Raw genomic sequence first — 22,545 nt, forward strand, 5'->3', positions numbered from 1 at the left:
CCCTTTAATTTTTGTAACTTTTTCATTAAGATTTAAGAAGCTCATTAACTAATCCGATATATGCTCTTTGTTTTGTTTTTTGTTTTTTCCTGGAGACAAGGCTTGGTGTTCGATATATACCATGATTATTTGGGAGATTATTTTGAAATGGAAACTAATTAATGTTCTTTTGATTATCGATTTATCGGAATGCAAGTACGTTGGCCATTAATCCACTAGAAAATTACTTCAAACAAAGTAAAATATCAGTCAAATGAAGAATATGAAGGACCCAAAACATATATTGAACACTACTAGTCTCACTCTCACTTTACTCCAAAATCAATGTATTATCACTTTTAAAACACTCACAAAAGAAGTGCAAAATGCCTATATATATCGAAGTGGGGGTAGAATTGCCCAAAACAAATTAATTCCCACTTGAAGCTTATAGGTACCAAGCATATATTTCCTCTCTTATTTTGTGGTATATATGTATATAGCTAATTCAAATACTTAATAATATGTAGTTGACCATCCTTGCATATAAAACATGCATCATGCATATATGGATGGTTGAGATGCACAATGAGTAGGATTGGCAAGATGCATGCATATCAACTGTCTCTTTATGTAATCTAATGACTAAAATTAAGTTATAAACATAAGTTTTCACTAGATGGTCTTGGCTTCAAGCACACGGGTTTAGAGACTTCTATTTATTTTATTATTTAAAATTGAACATTTAGCTCTATAGTATAAGACATGCAAAAAATATAAAAATGTAATTTCTAAATTGTGAAGGTTTTCGTGGTTGCAACCACAAAAGTATTAAACAAATTTAACCAATAAACATGACTAAACAGTCTTAGATTTTGTTGAATTTTTACAAAAACGATTCTTGTTGATAAATTGAAGAAATTAGAGTATCAAACAATCAATTAGTAATGTCCCTTATTTGTGGAGTAGAGATATGTATTGTATTTGGGCCTAACATGTGTATTACTTGCTTTGATATATATTATAATGAAATTAATTATAGTATTCAACTAAAAATTAATTGACAATAAGTATAAAATTCAAGACCTTATAATTAATTATGCAAGAGTTCACATTTTTTATATAAAATGCTCTCAACATAAAATGAATAGTTCAAATTATAGATTAAATTACAACAAAGGCGCCACAATGTTGTCATTACATTAGTTTCTTCAAATGAAGATATCCTCTTCTTAGAAGAATTATTCTCTATATGCATGTCAGCATGTCTATTATATATTATTCTCAAAAAATAAAAATAAATAAAAAAGTATGTCGATTATATAGTACTTGAATATGATGATTCAATGGAGTCAGGCTGTCAGGTTTGTATTCTAACTATTTTAATCTTATGATTCTTATCTCTCCACCTTGATATGTTTACATTAGACGCCTACTCCCCAAAGAAATTTTGGACCTACCCCAACATTAATTTGTATGCTGCCTGCCTTCTCAGTCCTGACTCAGGTTTAGCATTCATCATTCATGAACTAAGCCTTTCTCTCTCCCTCACCCACCATGACCCACCTCCACATCCGGACCCACAAACCAAATTTCCCATTTTGACCTTTTGATGATCAACTAATTTAATTAAGGGTTAAGTATTAAGCTTTAGACTTTTCAATTGAAGTAATTCCGGCAATTTATTGTTTAATGATTTATGAAAAAATCAAAGCCCTTTACCAAATTTGAACTGATGACTTACGCCTTACACGTTACTCTACCACTGAGTTAAAAGAACTTGTTTGATTCAATTCTTGAATAAAGCCACTATAAGTTCAGTATATATACTTATTATAATATATGTACATAGATATATCTCATAGGCATAATTGTTCATTCAAGAATGATAAATTTGATTTATCCATAAAATTAAATATAGGTTTAAGGTATACTAGTGAATATTAAGTAAAATAAAACGGTTTATTAATATTGGATTTGAAAAAGATTGATATAAGTAATATGCATGTGACTTTTATTTTTTCCTCAATAAGAACCCTTGATGATGGACATTTGACTCTGTATAAATGAAATTTTGGATAAAAAAGGAACAAATTGACGAAATTACCTAAATTGGTAAAATTAAAAAATCAAGTACCTTAATTTTTTAAATTAAAAATCTGATAAACAAACTAATATAATACAAGTGGAGGAAAAATTAATTATAGTCTTAATTAATTAATTAATAGACAAACACCAAACAGGATAATTAAAACCAGTAGAAAGTGCTCAGATTTGGATAAGATTTTATATTGTTTTCCTATAAACATGGGTTGGAGTGTTGGACTTTGGACTCGCTAGTCCCGCACAATTACTTGCTCACTCCTCCCTCTATTTCAGCGGCGACCACTCGCCGCTGAGCTGGCAGCGCCCGCTCAATGCTCATCCTTTCCATTCTTGCTGTGTGCCCCTTCATGTCTCCAAGGGTCACTTTGCCACCTCACCCAATCACCTCCCTCCACGTGGCTCCACGTCATCGTTTGAGATTAGCTTCCATGCCACCTATGGCGGTTTATTCCACTGTGGATGCGAATCCCCTGTTCGCTCCCCCAGGTCAACAGCTTCTTCTTGCCCCTCCCCGCGCGCCACGTGGTCGTACGAACGTTGCCGGGCTTCCTCATCCCGCCACGTGATTCTTAATTAATACAAATCTAATCTTCACTAGATCTTTTCTTAATCCTGATTGGGTAAGAATCGTAAGATAATGTTTTTAATTAACTATTTTCTTGTAACAGTTACTTAGAAAATGACTCTGAAATGATCAACATGATTGGTCTTTGAATAAGAGAAAAATAATCAAACACGTACGGACAACGAATTTTGTTGTTATTTATTGGAGTTGGTGTTTTATATTTCAAAACAAAGCCATGATTTGCATGATTTGCATGTTTAACTTATGGGCTGTGAATTATCAACTTGTATTATACAAGAACTAGGTTTTAAACTTTATCATCATGCATTCATGCTCTTTAACCTGGACGTACTTGTACTACAATGGCATTTTTGTCTTTTCATAAATAGTAGTACACTAAGCTTGAGCTAGCTGGTACTTTACATTCCTTTGGTTCACATTAATTAAAAAAAATTATTGTGTATGTTTGGTGCACTTCAACAGACTAGCTCTCACATTATCGTATATTGAACATATATATTGTTTAGGGTGAGTTTTACATATCACATGGTGAGAATTCAACGCAATAATATACAGCACACAAAATAGCTATATGTCCAAACTATATTGAGTTGGCTTTCACTTATATATGATAGTGTTTCACTTGTTAAAATCCAAGTGACATGCCTGCTAACATATCATTTCATGAGCAAATTTCATGAATCTAGCATCAATAATTATTTGGATAAATGATACTCCCATATACGAAGATGATCTGGTGGCCCATGTTAAGCCAAGTGGCAGAATGATCCCAAAAGCAATCATTGATGAGGGTGCCTCAGATTCTTACCATAAAGTATGTGATGCATGGTATCCAAGTATCCAAACATTATAAAAATCCCATCTAAGCTTCTTTACTTTTCATCTATAATCATATATGTAACAACAACAAATGACCCATAACTGAAGCGTCACAATTACCCTCTTATCACTCCTATACTTGTGTTCATTCTCCACCTCAAAAGCCTGCATCAACAACAAATGAGCAAACAAACAGAGAGATCTCTCAACTTCAAAGCCCCTTTTACCTTTATTCCTCTGCCCCTCACGTTTTTCTTATGAACCCAAACCAACTGCTTTCTCAGCAAAGCATCAAAATCGTCGCAATAAATCTTGCTACTTTTTTTTTTTCCTAGGTCATCAAGATACCCATTCAAGCAAAAATTACACTTATACCCTCACATGAATTGATGGTATGTGTCCGGTGGTCCACTCCTCCCAGCAATTAGGAGTCAAATGTTGGCCCTATCTTTGATGGGGTCGGAGGTCGGTGGTGGTGCCACATAGCTTGTAGATATGTAAGGGACCAACATGGAAATTAAATAATTGAAGGTGGGGTAGGATGGTCTTTTTGGTATGAGCTTATCCAAATCGGTGGGTGGCCAGAATATGCTACTTTGTGTCCGCTTTTGGTAATTGTGAGAATGTGAGTGGAGAGGGGATGAAATTCAGACGGTCTCATAAGCCAGGGGGAAGGTGCCTTTGGCGTCACGGATTCACAAGGATTTATTAACAAAAAAACATATGTTCCATAATTAATTAAGTGGATGTATTCAATTAGGATTTTTCATACAATTTATGGAAATTTAAGTGTATAGTTTTATGTTGTCTATAAATTATATTTGTAGAGGGTTGTGTATTTTTACCAAAGTTTGTTATTTTTATGAACCTTCTTATTAATGATTTCCGGCCTTACGTTTTATCTAAGCATTTTAAGTGTTATGTTTTTTATTTTTTTAAGAGTTCTAAGCGCTACGTTTTCCTTTTAAGGATTTCAAACATTATATTTCATTTTTAAGAGTTTAAAAGCGTTATGTGAGAAATCATTACATATTAAAACATTTGTCTCAAATATAAATTTTTAGATGTTTATTAGTGTAGATGCTTTAATTATATTACGAATATTATTTTATCAAATTATAATCACATAAGACTCAACATGAGATTAGATTAAAGGTATATCACTTAATTAGAGTCTTAGAGGTATTAAATGAGGGGCCAGCGCGAGCACAACACAGTCACAACACAATAGAAACATGTATGATATAGCACGAGCACGAAACATACAAGTAAACGACATGTAGGTCGGTCGGCTAGTTTAAGACATGGCATAAGCACGAATGGCATGTCGATAGTAGACCGGGCCTTGGTCTTAAATATATTGGCCGACATGAGCGCGACATAAAAACAAAATCATATTTGACACCTCTACACTTTTTTTTTTTTGGCGAGGACACCTCTACACTTAATTATGCAAAAGCATGCTACAAACTAACAAATTGTGTTTTATTTGTATAATACAATTATGACAAAGTATGTTTTTTTTTTGGTCTGATCAAAGTATGTTAATTGTGTTTTATTTCTATAAATAAAATAATAATTTATCACCAAAAGTAAAAGGGTGTGAAGGCTCCGCATAACCGATGGAGTGCCACAACACCGAATATGTCCTCATATCACAAAAAAAATAAAAAATAAAAAATAAAAAAAAGTGAAATTACAAGACTGGGACCAGCGTGGGTAGAGATGTAGAATCCACCTCGGCATGATTCAATGCCAATGGTGCGCACAACGCCGTTAAACATTCCGCGAACCCAGAGAATAGAGATTGAGCCTCTTCTCTTCTCTCACTGTCATATATAAAATTCTTATTTTCCCTTATTTTTTTTTTTTCCATTATTATATTTTTATTTTTCTCCAAGTTTGAACCCTCTGTCTCTCTCTCTCTCTCACTCTCCAATTCTCAAATCCACCGCGTCTCCATATAAACCCAGCTCTGCTCCTCGTTGTTTCACGTAAAAGCAAGACCACCAAACGATCCTCCTCACTTTCTCTCTCTCGCATTTTCTTTCTCCTCCGAACGTCGTCGTTTTCCTCAATGGTGATGGAGGACAACGAGAGCTGCGGGAGTAGGGTGCACGACATGTCGTCTACTCCGGCTCAGTCTCGGCAACAGCGGCAGAAGCTCGAGGTCTACAATGAGGTTCTTCGCCGCCTCAAGGATTCGAGCAACGACGAGTCTCTTCAACCTGGCTTCGACGATGAGCTCTGGTCTCACTTCAATCGCCTCCCCACTCGGTACCTTTACTTTTTTCATTTTTACTCGTTTTTTTTTTTTTTTTTTTTAATATATAGTGTATATATATGTGCATGTATGAGGTTTTGGTTGATCTTGAATCTGTTGTTTGAATATTAGTTTTTGAATCTATTGGATATGGAAATTCTTTTTTGTTTTCTTTGGATTTGTGCTTGTTGCGGTGTGTGTTTGTTTGGTAGTGATCTTGTGCTTCACGTTATGGCCGGCAGAATTAGTTTCTTTTGAGCCAAGCAGAGTAGAGTGGAGCAGATTTAACAATTCTCAAACACATTATTCTACTTTTATTTGAAATATAGAGTTCTAATTGGACTGGATCAGGTTTTTTGTGGCTCACTTTCTCACACAAGCAGACATGCACGCTTTAATTTTTTTATTGTTAAGTATTCGTGTTTATGTACTATTTTGTGGAATGATTTTCGATGAGTTGAGCCATTTTGTTGTCTGCGCGCATTTGCAGGTATGCATTGGATGTGAATGTGGAGAGGGCAGAAGATGTTCTTATGCACAAAAGATTACTGCATTTGGCTCACGATCCTGCTCATAGACCTGCAATTGAAGTCCGTCTTGTACAGGTTAGTTGATCTATTAGTTGATCTACTTCATATCGGACTAAGCGATGCTTCTGATATAGAAGATTTTTTGGTCATTACATTTTCTTGATGCATGTACTCTAGCTGTTTGCTCTTGTCATATTCTGTGGCTGGTGTATCGTTATTTTCACCGAGGATTTTGTGTAATCCTCTCTTGATTAAGTTTAGAAATTGGATTTAGATCAGGCCCCACATGCCATTACCTAACGTATTAGATCAAAATAGTTGCTCATCATGTCACATACAAAGATGTTAGAATTGTGTTAAGAACTCCTATGTGGTATAGCTTGTTCCATGACCTAATATATTTTAGTCAAAACCCATGAATCTTAGTTTCATAATTTGCCCTTGAATAAGATGAGATCTGTTAATCCTTTATGCCATTACAATCTGCATTGCACTCCCTTTAGCCCAATCATATTTTCAAGAGTCAAGACCGGTCAGATTAGCTATGCAAGTAGCTCCCATTTTCAACCAGGTTGGTGCTTGTGAAGTTTTTTTATATGAGCTCACAACTCTAGTAGCTCTATTTACCACACTGCACCCAGTAGGAGTTTCACCTTTTGTGATATGTGATCTTTTCATTTATCTTAGAATTACCTGCTTTCCTTACCTGGTGTGTGGAAAATTTGCCACCCCTGAAAGTATAGGATTTTAAGAATATGACCTCAGTGAATAGTTTTTAAGTCCCCATTTAAGTGAAGTCTTAAATCTCATCTTCTGCTGGACTTTTACCCTCATGAATTTTTCCCTTCTATTTAGTTCCTTGTATAATTAATTGTATAGTTTTTTACTCCCCATTTATCATTCCTAAACTTTGTCGCATGTCCTCATGCATCCTGGGAAACACAATATTATGTAGGTTCAGCCCATCTCAGATGGGAATTCAGCTGATTCTATCACTTCGGATTCTCAGGGTAAAGATGCTGCCCAAAGTTCAAACTTATCTAGCAGAAGAAGGTACTTTGATTTTGTTTCCTAAAATCTATCTAACTTTTCAAATACAACTGCCAAAGCGTCTGCGAACCAGGATTCTTGTTAAACATTACTCACAACTTTGGCTGGTTTTCAAATGTCAGTATACATCCACCTCCAGCATTTGGCTCATCTCCGAACCTTGAAGCCCTTGCACTTGAATCAAATAAAACTCATGATCAGGATGATGAACATTCTGTAAATGCCAGTACGCAGTTGACTTGGTAAATAGCTATTTCTATCTCTAGGAAATAGATTTTTACTGCATCTCTCTTTTTGAAAGAGTTTCAGTTTAGCTCATGGGTTTTGACTAAAATATTTAATCTATCCTATGTTTGAGTTAGTTTCAAGTGTATGAAAGGCTCTTGGAATGCATCTTAAGTTAAGTGTGATAATTATTGTGTATCCTTTATATCTGGTTGGCCATTTTGTTGTTGTCAGCCATGGACTTATTTTATATTGGGTTCCATAAATGAAGTTTTTGACATGCTTGATGTAGTGCATGATCACAAATCATCCAAATGCTAGCTCCGCTAAATTTACTTGTCTATGCTTAAAGCTTTAATTTTCATTTCTCAATAATTGAAACTTTAACTCAACCTAAACATTGGTAACTCAACTGTATATATATTGATGATTTCTAATGTCGTGAAGCAAAGTGACTACACTCGGAGATGAAATGTGATGTTTCTTAATTTGATTGACAATGATGTAGGCCCATGCATGAAATCACTTTCTCAACAGACGACAAGCCAAAACTACTCAGTCAGGTATTTGATTGGTCTTTATTTGAAAGCAAAACAATTAATCTTCATAAAATTATTTGCAATATGTGTATGTGTGGACAGATGTGTGCTAAGCTTCTGGCAGTAAAGACACTTTGAGTTTGCGAACTTTGCAAATTACTAATCTATACACATAAAATACTCAACTAATTTCATCTTGATGTCGCCTCTACATAAGATTAATAGTTAATACAAAATATACATAATTCATACGTAAAGATTATATATCTTTCATACATTACAGGTCTATGATCCTTCATGGTCATTTTTCTCATAATAAATTTTGCAGTTGACTTCCTTGCTTGCGGAGATTGGGCTGAACATTCAGGAAGCACATGCATTTTCCACGTTAGATGGTTACTCCTTGGATGTCTTTGTTGTTGAGGGCTGGCCTTACGAGGTACATAGATATGTTTTAGATTATTCAATTAAAATGACTGCTAAAAAGCCAACATCTTTTGTAAAGTGTGGAATTGAAAGAAAGCAAGCCACCTTCTCTGCTATTATTTTATATTTTTCAACTTGGCTTTCTTTCCTTTGCTTGGATTTTACCAAAACATTTGTTTGCTTAAGATGATAAACATGCTTTTGGTTCAATCCAGAGTTTTATTGAGGAAGTATTGTAACTTTGGGCTTTTCTAAACTGTCTACAAAAAGCACTTGTATTTATTTGCAACAAGAAACTGAGTGACAGACTTGGTGTTGAAGCAGGAAACAGAACAGCTTAAGACTGCATTGGAAAAGGAAGTTTTGAAGATTGAGGTGATTATCTGTTACTTTTCATTTTTTCTTTTCAGTTATTGAGTGGGGATGATAGTAAGCAATGTCCAATTTGTATAATGTTCTCCCCTCCCCCCCCCAAACAACCCACACACTTCATAACCTTTGCTTTGTTAAATTGAAAAGTTATGGGTCAATAGTCTTTGAAATTTGGGGTTTCTGTGCAGAGGCCATGGCCAAATCATCGATCATCATCTTCTGGTAGTGAGCCCGATCAAATAGGGATCAAATGTGAATCGAATTATCTGACAATACCCAATGATGGGACTGATGTATGGGAAATTGATCCTAGACAGTTGAAGTTTGGGAACAAAGTTGCATCTGGGTCCTGTGGAGATTTGTAAGTTGGAAGTATATAATACTCTTGTACTGCTTGGATCTATTTTGCTTTTTATTTTTTGTCACTCTCCTCCTGACTAAGCATGCACTGGTTGGGTGGCAGTTGACTGACATTTTGGATTTGATCAGATATAAAGGTACATACTGTACTCAAGAAGTGGCCATTAAAGTCCTCAAGCCTGAGTGTGTGAATTCAGATATGCAGAAAGATTTTGCCCAGGAAGTCTTTATTATGAGGTAATTGACCTCCATGCCCACTAATTTCATTTTGATTGACCTGGGCTATTGCCCTGGAAGTTAATAGCCGCAAGAGCAATCTAGGACTCAGTTTTGACTTGTTAGAGAGATATTAAACTCAAAATGATGCCAGAGTGAGTTTTCAAGAGCAATAATCTCTGTCGTTTCTTGTATGGCAGTTTCTAAAGAAAAACAAGTGAAGATAGTGTGGTTTAGGATGCAGTAGTGGAGGTCTCTACTTTTAGGAATCATGAGAAATGTACTCTCACTTAAAATATTAAAAAAACTTATAAGTTATTATATTTGATGCCTCTACTCAACATTCTTTTTTATGTTTGTGTTTGTTATGTTCCATAATGATTTTTAATTTGTCATACACTTCAAAGTTTTTCTTAATAAAAATCCATTGTAATTTCTTTCCAGAATACTATATTCCATCTCCTAGTTTAACGAGCTTTTTTTGAAACTTGTAGGAAAGTTCGACATAAGAATGTTGTACAATTCATTGGTGCATGTACCAAGCCTCCAAGCTTGTGTATTGTAACAGGTAAATTCCAATGATTTTATGATAATCTTTTGGTAATTTAAATAAATATCTTAGTTAATGCCTTGTTATATAAAATATTTACTTTTCCTTAGTATCCATTTTTAAGATTTATTTTTGTCTTACTACAGAATATATGTCTGGTGGAAGTGTGTATGACTACTTGCATAAACAAAAGGGTGTTTTTAAGCTCCCATCCTTGCTCAAGGTAGCCATTGATGTTTCCAAGGGAATGAACTACTTGCACCAGAATAACATAATCCACAGGGATTTGAAAGGTGCCAATCTCTTGATGGATGAAAATGAAGTAAGAGACTCCCTGATAGTTTTGTTATGTCAATAAAATAATTCTCTGTCTAATGTAGGTGCTAATACTTAGAGAAACCAATAATGTATCTTTCAAAACCTTCCTGATACATGCTTCACCTTACAGGTTGTTAAGGTTGCTGATTTTGGGGTTGCCAGAGTAAAATCTCAATCTGGAGTAATGACAGCAGAAACTGGGACATATCGTTGGATGGCTCCGGAGGTGTGTACTTCCAGCCTTAAAATTTGTCTGAAAATTATTTTCATGCATACCACCATTTAGTTTTATATTGCCTTTGTACTTGTATACATATACACATTATCTATAAGATAATGTTCTTTTACCATTTCTTATGCTGCTAGACTATTAATTAAGCCTGTCAAGCAGGTGGAATCATTTGAATGTTTGGTTCTGATCGACAGTCTAGCTACATAGCATGCTAGACTGTGTAGAAAGAGAACATTAGCACATGTGCGCGCGCGCAATATAGAGAGAGAGAGAGAGAGAGAGAGAGAGAGAGAGAGAGGCATATTATGATTTCTTAAATGTGATACAGTGATAGCTTCTTCATATTAACTTTTTGGATGCATGATATGTGCCTGATTCATCTGATTTATGATTGCTAACGTTGTTCTTTGCATCCCCAGATTGGCAGATTGTTTTCTTATAATTTATGTGTCATATGCGTAATGACAGAGCCATAATTGGCTTCTTGGAATGACATGACACTGACTTTCAAGGCTTTGACTTTTTACTTGTTTATACATAATTCAGTTTTCCTCTACTATAAAAATAATTAAATAAGTGCTCCACTGGCATCTGTGTTGGGTAAACCATCATCATCAATGAAATAATCAGCATTTAGTATATGACTGATTGATTATAGGCCTGGGAAATTTTCCCAATCCTGTTTGAGATTTGGTCTCTTCGTGCCTCATTTGCCTACTGCAAGTGGCAATGGGTCCCCAGATCAGCGAACTGTGCTGCAGATTTTGCGGCTTCACTTCCATGTAGGGAGAAGCACTGTTCTGTCTGGATTGATAGACCTCGTTCTTCCAAAGTTTTTGTGCTCTACAATGATGGTCTCCCTTGCCCTCCAGTTGGTGACTATTAATTTGGTTTTCAGACTCTCTCCTTCCTCGGAGCTTTTTCTCTGAGTTAGCTTGGTGGTGGTTCTGGAAGCTTCTGTGTACTGGTGGTTTTTATGCTTTTCCATCCTCTTGTCTAGTTTAATTTAGGCTCAATTACAAATACACCCACCAATTATAAAAGGTATTTCAGATTGGTCCATGAATAAAAAAATATTTCATATTAATACACTAACTAATAGAAATTTACAAAATAGCACATCTGTTACAAATTTTATTAATAAGTACGTTAAATGCCAGTGTAGATAGTGCTGATATGAATTTTTTGAATGATGTGGACACCTAATTTAAACCACATGGATTAATGATGTCATATTTAATTGTATTTTTAGAGGGTTTAAATTTTAAAAGTTTTGTTAGTTTTTATTTTTATTTTTTTAATCAATATGACATTATTAATCCATGTGAAGCAAATTTAGTGTCAACATCATTTAACTAATTTACGTCATTGTTGTCCAAAGTGGCATTTAACTATCTTTTTTGACGGAATTCATAATAGATGTGCTTTTTTGTAGCTTTCTATTAGTTAGTGGACCAATCTGAAACATTTTTTTGTTTATGGACCAATCTGAAATACTACCTATAGTTAATGGGTGTATTTTGTAATTGAGCCTTAATTTTATTTTGTTGTCTAGTCTGCTAGTTTTCCCTGCTCTCTTAGTTTGTCTTGGTTTGCCGTGCCTTTGGCTCTTTTTAATGAAGAGGTTTGACAAAAAAAAAAAAAATAATAGTATATGACTGATCTGGGTCATTTCGGATGTTAGAGGGTTTCCAAAGTCTACAGCTCTCTTTGTAGCTCCAAAAGACTTTTCCGTGTATGAATTTTTACTATAACATAACATTCTTGTTTCCTATTTTAAGAGATGTGATAGAAAGTGGCATATAAGAAATGAATTGTCAGCTACCTAATTTCCTGCCATGAATCTGTCTGTGTTTTCCTATCACATGAATACTGATAGGTTGCTTATCTTGTGATTTTCTTACAACAGTTCTTTTGCATTGAAGGTTATAGAACACAAGCCATATGATCATAAGGCTGATGTTTTTAGCTTTGGAGTTGTGTTATGGGAGTTACTGACCGGGAAGGTATTGCTTGTTGATGGCAATTATTTTATCATGGTTCTCTTATAAATAGCTCTTGCTTTAGATTGTATCTGTTTCAATTGGCAGCTTCCATATGAATACTTGACCCCATTGCAAGCGGCTGTTGGAGTTGTCCAAAAGGTACACATTCCACAGATTGTTAGTTACTGGCCAAAGACATATTCAACACGTGTTGAGTTAGAATTAGTTTTCTTGATAAATCCATTAATCATTGGGAGTTGAGCCACATATTCTACCTGCTGAGGGAGAAAAATGATGGATCATTGAAGTGGTACGTCTATAATGCAAATGATGAATTTCATACAAGTTACATGGTTTTCCAGGGCTTACGGCCGACCATCCCAAAGCACACTCATCCAAAGCTTGCTGAGCTACTTGGGAGGTGCTGGCAACAAGATCCTGCATTAAGACCTGACTTCTCGGAAATCATGGAGATGCTGCAGCCATTGGCCAAGGAGGTGAGTTCTGGTTGTGGTGACGTGGTATTGCAATCTTGTGTACTATTTGGCCATTGAGAAAACATGAGCAAAGGTAACACTAACGTGCGTTGAACAGGTTGGTGACGAAGGAGAAGAACGACGCAAATCATCAGGAGGATTTCTGTCCGTCCTTAGACGGGGTCATCACTAATCAAGGCACATAGATGTTTATAACATGAGCAAGGGAATTACCGTGTGGGGCATTCCCCATCTGTTTTTCTCATACCATGTACAGTATTACGTCCTCATGATCAACTCCTTCGTCTGATTTGCTAGGGCCCATTTTTTTTTACCGATCATTGCCTTTTTTTTATTTTTTTATTTTTTTTTTAGCGTTTTTATATGGTAGCACTTAACATGTAAAGGTGATGGTTTCGATGGCATATTTGTAACTTTGCAAATATCCTTCGGCTTTACAATGACAATGCTGTCAGTGAACTTTTCTTTGACCAATTTCCTGGCTTTGTACTTCGTTGGTTTCACTTTTTGATTACTTTTTGAGTGCTAAAAGGAAGAGTTTAAGTTATTCCATGATTTGTATTTTTGGACTGAATTGCATAATTTTTATAATGCTTCGTAAATTCTCAACTATGCTAAAGGTCTGTAAAGAACTGTCCATTGGCAAAGTATTCTCTGTGGAGTTGTAAAATGGGCTGGATCAAACTTGTAATGGGCCATGGTGCCCAACTCAGCCCAATTTACAGCTCAATCTCGAAGCAGCTCTCTCCCCTCCAATGTAATGGGGGTAAGTAATTAATTGGTAATTGGGCTTGCAAGACCGAAAGAGAAATTTTCTTAATTAAACATCTGAAAGAGACTTTTATATTTTTATTAAGTGCATGCTTTATATGAATACGTGACTAGTATAATCACACCTGCATTAAGATTAGTGGTGGAGTGGAAATTTTTGGCGTGTTTAGGTTGTCCATCTTGGTAACAACTCTTATGATACAAACTGTAACAACTCTAACAACTCTTAGACTCTTTAAAAATGTTCAATAAATTCACATACTGTATCATACAAATGAATCGACCATCATGCTGATGTCTATATGATACAAACGCATTTTTTTATTATTAAATCAATGAGTTTATTCTTTTCTATTATATAGATTTGTGAATTGTTTGATCTGTCTGCATTTTATACGGGCATTTACAAGTAACTAGTCCACTCTAATTTACTGATAAGTTGGAAATAATTCGTGGATGTAGTCATCCAGCCCATACGTGGTAACCTAAAGCACCATTGTGTCACATAAAGCATCATAAAGCTGTAGCTTGTAGATACGAGATAGATGAATCCTCTTCTCACTAAGATAGTGACACTCAACACTCAACAAACAAACAAACAAGTTCCGTTTCCTTTCTCCTCTTTTTGTGGGTTGACTTCAAATGATCACATCAATGCTTGCAAATTGCCAATGCACATCATACAGCATGCACACTGAGACAGTCCAATAACACGAGAAAACCCTTACCTCATTTCGCACATCAGTCAACATTCATTGTATCATATATTCTTCTGGCCCCTTGTTGTCCCTACTCATCTTAAATTTATTTTATCAAAATCCTATTTGTCTAGGAGTAGGGCGTGATGAAATATAGGCATCCATTTTAAAATTAATTGACAATAAAAAAAGTACCCCAATACCTTTATTAGCCTCTATAAAAAGTTATAATTTTTTAATGTGGAAGTGTGGAACAACATTCTACATTCTTACACATCTCCATACGTGTGACATTACTTAAGCCAAACACGTGAACAATTCATACCATCTACTCTGATACCATGAAGAAATTTAGGCATTCATCTCAAAACTAATTGACAATAAAAAACGTAGCCCAATATTCTTATAAACCACTAGATAAGGTTATACTTTAAAAATGTGTGACAATACTCCACATTTTCACAAGACTACCTAATTAATTGGTTGCATAATTGTTAATATAATTTTAGACTAATCAATCCGTATTCGTTTATAACTTATTTAGTTACAATTTAAGAATTAATTTTCAAATTTTGGGACTTGAATTCAAAAGCTAAATTAAGAATGTTAGTTCGTATTAGTAAGTCATGATCATATCATATCATTTTATTTATGGGATTCAAAAACTAATCAACTTTACCAACCTGTTTAATTAATCCCATTGAAAACAAAAAGAAGATCTACAACGGAGCCATTTTATAAAATGTGAACCTATTAGTTCTTTTTTTTTTTGTCGAAACCTATCAATGTGTTTTTTTGTGGTCAACCGAAATTTATTATTATATATTTGAAAAATTATTATATATAATCGATATATTGTCACATGATATAATTAACTTATATGTTATACTATAAGTAAATATTATTAATATTATACTTTACAAATATAAATATATCGTCTAATAATATTCTTATATATTAAATTTATTAGATTACATAACGGTATATCGGTTATATTTATAACAAATAATTTTTCAATATCTTCGATGTCACAATCATATCCTAGTTCAACTGCGTAGTTTAATAATAAGATCGATGGTCCAAACCATGACTTTCTCTCACATAGTCACACACGTAGCATGTACTAATAACGCCGTGATTATTGTAATGTTATTGCTCACTTGCTCTTGCACTGTGACATTCAGATGTTTGATTACAAAAGAACAGAGCCTCGGGTGCTTGCCACGTAGTGTTGTCGCGGCCCGTGTTGTGTTGTTGTGTGTATTTAATGCCTCACGGTGGGTAATCTGAACACTACTTTAAGTTCTTCTGGAACTTCAGTTGAAATGCGCCACGTAGTTTTCTCAAAAAGCACCGAGTTTGGCGCGCGAAGCTCGAGGCACTGCACCGCACATTCCCACCATACCCTTCTATTTAACTCCAAAATTTATTCCGTTGATTTTTGTTAGAAAAATGGTAACAAAATTACCGTTTCCTCCTAGTTCATTCATTTTTATGTAATTAAACTTCGATTTTAATTTTCTAATATTATAAATTTCATTTTTTAATTACCAACCAGCACACAACTATTATAATTATATTATCCCATTTTTATGGTGTAGAGAAAAAATTATAAAATTCTTATCTATCACGATTATATAAATATTACATATTTATCTTTCTTATCATATGCTAAATTATACCATATCACTATAAAAATGTAAAAACAATAAATATATACACTTGTTACATAAAATTTTTATAAAAGTACAAATACAAAAATTATATTCTCTTTCACCCAGCACTACTAACAACCATAACAATTCTAACAAAGTTTATGCACCAAGGAGAGTATTTTAACTTTAATAATTTTTTTTATCTAAGGATCAAATTAAATTAAAACAATTTCAAAAGAGAAAGAACTAATCAAAAAAATATAGATTTAAATTGAACTACTCTCACTTAAATTTATTTTCATCTTTGTAGATATTCAAAGTATTTTTAAGAAATAGGTCCGTCTAATAACGTTTTATAGAATGATTTTTGAAAAACATTTTTTCAAAATAAAAATTAGAAAACGAGAAATTGAACTTTGGCTTCTTCTCATCAACTATTTTATGGTTGATTAGTAATTTTTTTTTTTTTTTGGCCAATAGGGTTAATTAGTAACTTGATTATATTATAAGTATGGAAACAAATGGCCAAACGGTAATTAAACCAGAATCCGGGGCTCATATTCAGCGGGATTAAACAGTGCAAGTTTTAAAACATAAATCCCATGCAAAGCGGCCCAACCCATTTCTTTGCTTCACTATTTGCTGCCCATACGCCATACTCGCCGGCGCCGCACGTTCTCTCTCTCTCTCTCTCTCTCTCTGTGTCCGAAACTTCATTTTCTTTTTCATTTTTAGTTTTTTAATACCTTCCTAAGTACACGCGTCAACCTATTTTCCGCACAAATTTCCATTTTCCTCTGTGGAGATGAGACATTGAATTCAAAACCCGTCCTCGAATTTTCAAATAATTTGTTAGATTCCATTCCTGACGTTACGGTTGGCTGATTGGTTCCGTAAATATTAAAAAAAAATTAGGTAAATAGTATTTTATTCGCAGAAAATTGGGCTGAGCCTTGAGTGGTGTCCTCTCTCCGGTTATGGATTTCTCGCTAAGGAAATCGTTCACATCCCACGGCTCTAGCAAGCACTTGAGGAAGATCTCTGCTGGTCCACACGACAACGCCAGCCACGAAGAGCTCCCCATTCTCTTGGATCACGATCACACTCGTCATCACGATATGACCACCACCACCACCACCTCCGCCGTCGCCGCCGACGTTGATTTATCCGACCGCCGGGAGGTCATCGTCAAAATCGACGAGGGCGATTCGTCCTCCACTACCGGCGATGCAGTCCAACAATCCAGAAGACGCGGCGGGAGGATTTGGCGGGAATCGAGTATTGATTTCTGGGAAGGTGGGAATAACAATGCCAATGGCGGCGGCGAGGATTTCGATTTCGGGCAGCGCGGGCAGGCCGCGGCGCCGGAGGATCCTCCGTCGAGGCTGATTGGGCAGTTTTTGCACAAGCAGAGGGCCTCGGGCAACGCGTCGCTGGACATGGATTTGGAGATGGACGAGCTCCGCCTCGACCGGGACTTGCCGCCGGTGGCCGAGTCGCCGAGGGCGTCTCGTACGTCAAGGGAGATCAAGGTGTCGTTTCACTCGCCGTCGCCGGACTCCTCCGTCGAGTCTGTTCGGAGGCGGTACCGGGACTCGCCGGACGAGGAGCAACGACGTCGTAGCGGGCAGTTGGGTAACGGCGGAGCCGACGTGGTTAAGTGCACGTCAAACGCGTCGTTTCGGCGGGAGATTTCGTTTCAGAACAGGTCAGATTTGCTGAGGATAAAGACCAAGTCTAGGTTAATAGACCCGCCCGAGGAGCCGGATTTCCGGTCGGGTCGGATACCGAAGTCGGGTCCAATGAGGTCCGGGTTGTTGGGGAAGAGCGGTGGAGGCGGGGACGATGAGGACGAAGACCCGTTTTGGGAGGAGGATGTGCCTGATCATCTCAAGAGGGGCAAATTTAATTTTTGGGTTTTGCTTGAATGGTTGGGTCTGATTTTGATTGTTGGGGTCCTGATTTGCACGCTTACTACACCCAGTTTGAGGAAGGGGCATTTGTGGAAATTGAGTCTTTGGAAATGGGAGGTCTTGATTTTGGTTTTGATTTGTGGGAGGTTGGTGTCTGGTTGGGTGATAAGGATTTTGGTGTTCTTCTGTGAAAGGAATTTTCTTTTGCGGAAGAGGGTGTTGTATTTTGTTTATGGGGTGAGGAGGGCGGTTCAGAATTGCATTTGGCTCGGTCTTGTTCTCATTGCTTGGCATTCCATGTTTGATAAGAAGGTTGCTGAGGAAACCAATAACAGGGTACTTCTGAATGTGAGCAAGGTTTTGTTTTGTCTCTGGATTGCTGTTTTGCTTTGGTTGCTCAAGACCCTGGTTGTAAAAGTGCTTGCTTCGACTTTCCATCTTAGGTCCTACTTTGATCGGATTCAGGACTCGCTTTTTAATCAGTATGTGATTGAGACGCTTTCTGGACGGCCGTGGATAGAGATACTAAATGCAGAGGAGGAGGAGGAGAGGCTTACCGAGGAGGTTAGGAAGCTGCAGAACGCTGGGGCTACTATGCCTCCTGACCTCAAGGCAAGTGCATTTCCGTCCGCGAGAATTGGTAGGGTCATTGGGAGTGGTTCTATTAGAAGTGGGAGAGTGGAACGGTCTGGAGTGATAGGGAAGAGTAGCAAGTTTTCTCGGCCACTTTCCAAGAGGGTAGATGATGGGATCACAATTGATCACTTGCATATGCTCAATCATAAGAATATCTCTGCTTGGAATATGAAGAGGCTGATGAATATAGTTATAAATGGGCATCTTACTACACTCGACGAGCAGATTTTGGATTCCACTAATGAGGATGAGTCTGATAAACAGATCAAAAGTGAAGTTGAGGCAAAGGCTGCTGCTAAAAAGATATTTCAGAATGTGGCTAGGCATGGATCCAAGTAGGTTTCCATTGCTTCCCATTTTCATTATAATCTTGTCTGTGTGCGTTTATGGTCTGGACTCTTAACTTGGTTTAACTGTATTATGGTGTTTGTTTGGTTTGACTGTGTTTTGGTGTGTCTTCTAGTTATATCTTATAATATGATTGTTTCTCGTATTGAACCTTTTGTTCTAAACGTGAGTTGCTATTTGTGTATGCTGATTTCATGTATATATATCCATTGATCGCAATAATTGGTGAATGTGTGGGTTGAGTGGGATGTCTTTTGATTATGTGAGCAAATAGCGTATGGTAAACAGATTCATTGAGAATGGGAAAGGAGGAGATGCTCCTACTTTACGAGGAAAATAAGAGAGATAATAATAAACCAGGATACAACCAAGAGTGACAGAATAGTATATGCCAATGTTTTTTGCACTTTCTGTTTTGAAGTATACCAACAGAAACCCTTAAAAACATAAAGTATTCTTACTTTTCTTGAGCTTTTGTTTTCTTAATCAAATTCAATTTAAACATTTTTATGGCAGGTACATCTACCTGGAGGATTTGATGCGCTTCATGGAAGAAGACGAGGCTTTGAAGACCATGAGTCTCTTTGATGGGGCGTCTGAGACCAGGAAAATCAGCAAATCTTCCTTGAAAAATTGGGTGGTATGCTTCTGGTGCCAATGTGTTACTGGACTCACAAACAAATCCTGTTAGGTTTGGTTTTAGTTATTTTGGTTGCCTGGCTTACCAACATACAAGTTGAAATAATAAGACAAGAAAAAAGGAATACAATAAGTTGTTCAACCCATCATTGAGAAACCTGACAAGAATGTAATCTAGGCATTGAAAAATTTCATGTATGAACATTACTGCAAGTCTACATGGAAGAATTTCATGTTCTGATGTTCATAAACTCTATTTTCAAAACAAAGCCTAAACTCTTTTATGTGGATGGTTATAGTCCAGTTTTGACGTAGATATTCTTATTTTTACGCCTAGTGGTTATTAGCTTGATAATGTGATGTGCCTATTTGTTCCAGGTCAGTGCCTTCAGAGAACGAAGAGCACTTGCTTTGACACTGAATGACACCAAAACGGCTGTGAACACACTTCATCGTATGGTGAACATAATAGTTGGTATTGCTATAATAATAATATGGCTTCTTGTGCTGGGAATTATCAGCAACACAAAACTTGTGTTTGTGAGTTCTCAACTTGTGGTTGTGGCATTTGTTTTTGGCAACACATTGAAGACAATATTTGAAGCAGTCATATTTTTATTTGTGATGCACCCCTTTGACGTAGGAGATCGGTGTGAAATTGATGGAGTGCAGGTAACTTTCCATCCTTACATGTGACACATTGCATGCAATTTTGTTCATTTTTATGTCTGGGGCCTAATTTGTTTCTCAATGACTCTCAGATGGTTGTAGAAGAAATGAACATCTTGACTACGATTTTTCTAAGGTATGACAACACAAAATTGATGTTCCCAAACAGTGTCCTTGCAACTAAGCCCATCTTAAACTTCTATCGAAGTCCTGACACGGGAGATGCTGTTGAATTCTGTGTACATATATCTACTCCGACAGATAGGATTGCTTTAATGAGACAGAGAATAACAAGGTATGTGGAAAGATCTTTTGTTACATCCTACTTTATATTGGGATCTATTTTTAATGTCTGATTAATAATTATTTCCTGTGGTTTCGATTACAGTTATATTGAGAACAAGAAGGAGCACTGGTATCCTGCACCAATGATTATAATGAAGGACGTAGAAGAGTTAAATAGGATAAGGTTTGCAGTGTGGCCGCAACATAGATTGAACTACCAAAATATCGGAGAAAGGTGGGTAAGGAGAGGTGTTTTGGTTGAAGAGATGGCACGTATCTTCCAGGAGCTTGACATTCAGTACCGCCTACTGCCTATTGACATAAATGTCCGTGCCATGCCTCCCATGACCTCCGGTCTACCTCCCTCTAATTTCACAGCCACTACAAGTTGAACGAGGGAACAAGGGAACAAGGGAGTCCATGAACAACTAATCTGATCTCCCTGAGAAACATATATTATACCCTATTATACCCTTGGCAATTTGTAGAACCACAGGGTACTAAGTTCATACGGTAGGATCATGTAGAGAATTGAGAGGAGGATATCCGTCTGATATGGTTTGATGGGTTGATCTCAAGTTAGTACTTAGTAGCCTTCAATATTAAACTAGAGCATAATGGAGTAGATTGATTTCTTCTGTTTGATTTTGCAGATGGCAATGGCTTACTGTATCTTCATTTCTATATATCTGTATGCATATATGTAACTATATCTATTCATATGTTTAAACTTCTATCTCTACTCGGTGTTGTTTAGTTCAGTTGATTATGTGCATTGGATGTATATGTACGCATTGGATCTATCTCTACTTTTAATGACTGGTGAATGCTTTGTTGTCATGGTGGTTTTTGAAGAATTGAGAAGGTGATGAAAGATTTGCTCCTATTTCATTCTCTTAAGTTTACTACCATACTGTCTTTTCTTGACTGAAATGAGAGCTTTCTTAATCTTGTATGGTCTGGCTACTGAATATCAGCTGTGTAACCACTTTACCATATTACGAGCATGGAAGAAGCCATCTCAAACGTGCTTCAATAGTTATAGAACTAGAGGAACTAATTATTTTAACGTTTATGTGCTTCAGTCTTTTACTTGTTGTATGTTGTATATAACAAGTTCAGATTGAGCTTAAACATGAACAAAGGACCACACCGTTATATCCATTATTGAAGGGCATGCAAGTGTTGCCTATTTATGTTTGCTAGGGAATAGCTAACTTACTTTTTAGCATTCAAAAGTGGATGGTCCATACACACACTCACACATAAGGAGTGTTACCGTGTTACCTTTTAGCTGAATACCTTGTTTGGTACTTAAAAAATGACTTCACTTGCACACTCATTATAAGCAGCGTAGACAGTTGTTTTTAGAGTGTGAAAATAATATTTCCATCAAAAATACTAATATGTCAAATTTGGCACATACCATTTATAGTAAATTATTAAAATGTCTATTTTAGAATCTTTTGTACAAAAAAAATTATAGAAAATTAGAATTAAATACCAAATTCTAATAATTTTTTTGTATAGTATGAAGACCATATAATATTTCAATTGAACAACTAAATTTAAATGTAGTGTTTTAGATTAGGTCACAAACATGTTGGCCCCTTTGATTTGAGCATTTTTCATTTGACATTTTTGTCCTTTGGCCCACATATGATGGTTGTTAATTAAAATATATAAGGTTTTGACAAAACTGCCCTTGAGACTTTTATATTATCTTGAAAATTTACTAATGTAGTCTCAACTTCACATTTAGTTGTGACTGTACGACACTCACAACTTCAAGTTTAGTTATGACTGAACGACAATCACAACTTCAAGTTTAATTGTGACTGAACGACAGTTACATCTAAGTTGTGAGACAGTTACAGT

The 22,545-nt window shown here is 36.0% G+C and overlaps 2 protein-coding genes across 4 annotated transcripts; both read left to right on the forward strand.

The window, feature by feature from the left end:
• Positions 1 to 5,257: 5,257 nt before the first annotated feature.
• Positions 5,258 to 13,600, forward strand: STY46 (ACT-like protein tyrosine kinase family protein). 3 transcript variants are annotated; one of them, XM_086253461.1, is made up of 16 exons: positions 5,258 to 5,767; positions 6,244 to 6,358; positions 7,293 to 7,336; positions 7,456 to 7,575; positions 8,067 to 8,121; positions 8,426 to 8,536; positions 8,848 to 8,898; positions 9,084 to 9,256; positions 9,385 to 9,492; positions 9,966 to 10,039; positions 10,168 to 10,343; positions 10,470 to 10,565; positions 12,497 to 12,577; positions 12,662 to 12,715; positions 12,919 to 13,053; positions 13,151 to 13,600. In XM_086253461.1, exons 1-16 carry the CDS (start codon positions 5,568 to 5,570, stop codon positions 13,223 to 13,225), a joined length of 1,668 nt encoding a protein of 555 aa, XP_086109587.1. In that variant the 5' UTR covers positions 5,258 to 5,567; the 3' UTR covers positions 13,226 to 13,600. The 3 variants fall into 3 exon arrangements, 2 of the variants coding, with proteins under 2 accessions (XP_086109587.1, XP_086109586.1); XM_086253460.1 differs by having other exon boundaries at positions 5,259 to 5,767; positions 7,239 to 7,336; XR_015123781.1 differs by lacking the exon at positions 13,151 to 13,600 and having other exon boundaries at positions 7,239 to 7,336; positions 12,481 to 12,577; positions 12,919 to 13,004.
• Positions 13,601 to 16,861: 3,261 nt separating this feature from the next.
• LOC147276350 (mechanosensitive ion channel protein 6-like) lies at positions 16,862 to 21,484 on the forward strand. The gene is made up of 5 exons (XM_086253849.1): positions 16,862 to 19,061; positions 19,591 to 19,714; positions 20,092 to 20,385; positions 20,475 to 20,677; positions 20,771 to 21,484. Exons 1-5 carry the CDS (start codon positions 17,155 to 17,157, stop codon positions 21,057 to 21,059), a joined length of 2,817 nt encoding a protein of 938 aa, XP_086109975.1. The 5' UTR covers positions 16,862 to 17,154; the 3' UTR covers positions 21,060 to 21,484.
• The last annotated feature ends 1,061 nt before the right edge of the window (positions 21,485 to 22,545 follow it).

The sequence above is a fragment of the Dryas octopetala genome, chromosome 8, assembly GCF_963921425.1.
Source record: "Dryas octopetala chromosome 8, drDryOcto1.1, whole genome shotgun sequence".
NCBI classification, from domain to species: Eukaryota; Viridiplantae; Streptophyta; class Magnoliopsida; order Rosales; family Rosaceae; genus Dryas; species Dryas octopetala.

What these genes read in the sequence shown, in the direction of transcription:
- LOC147276350 (XM_086253849.1), top strand. Translation starts at nt 17,155, where the DNA reads ATGGATTTCTCGCTAAGGAAATCGTTCACATCCCACGGCTCTAGCAAG. An exon ending in GTGGCTAGGCATGGATCCAA is followed by an intron (nt 19,062 to 19,590) that starts GTAGGTTTCCAT and finishes TTTTTATGGCAG; the next exon opens with GTACATCTACCTGGAGGATT. An exon ending in ATGAGACAGAGAATAACAAG is followed by an intron (nt 20,678 to 20,770) that starts GTATGTGGAAAG and finishes TTTCGATTACAG; the next exon opens with TTATATTGAGAACAAGAAGG.
- STY46 (XM_086253460.1), top strand. Translation starts at nt 5,568, where the DNA reads ATGGTGATGGAGGACAACGAGAGCTGCGGGAGTAGGGTGCACGACATG. An exon ending in TTGAGGGCTGGCCTTACGAG is followed by an intron (nt 8,537 to 8,847) that starts GTACATAGATAT and finishes GTGTTGAAGCAG; the next exon opens with GAAACAGAACAGCTTAAGAC. An exon ending in TGCAGCCATTGGCCAAGGAG is followed by an intron (nt 13,054 to 13,150) that starts GTGAGTTCTGGT and finishes TGCGTTGAACAG; the next exon opens with GTTGGTGACGAAGGAGAAGA.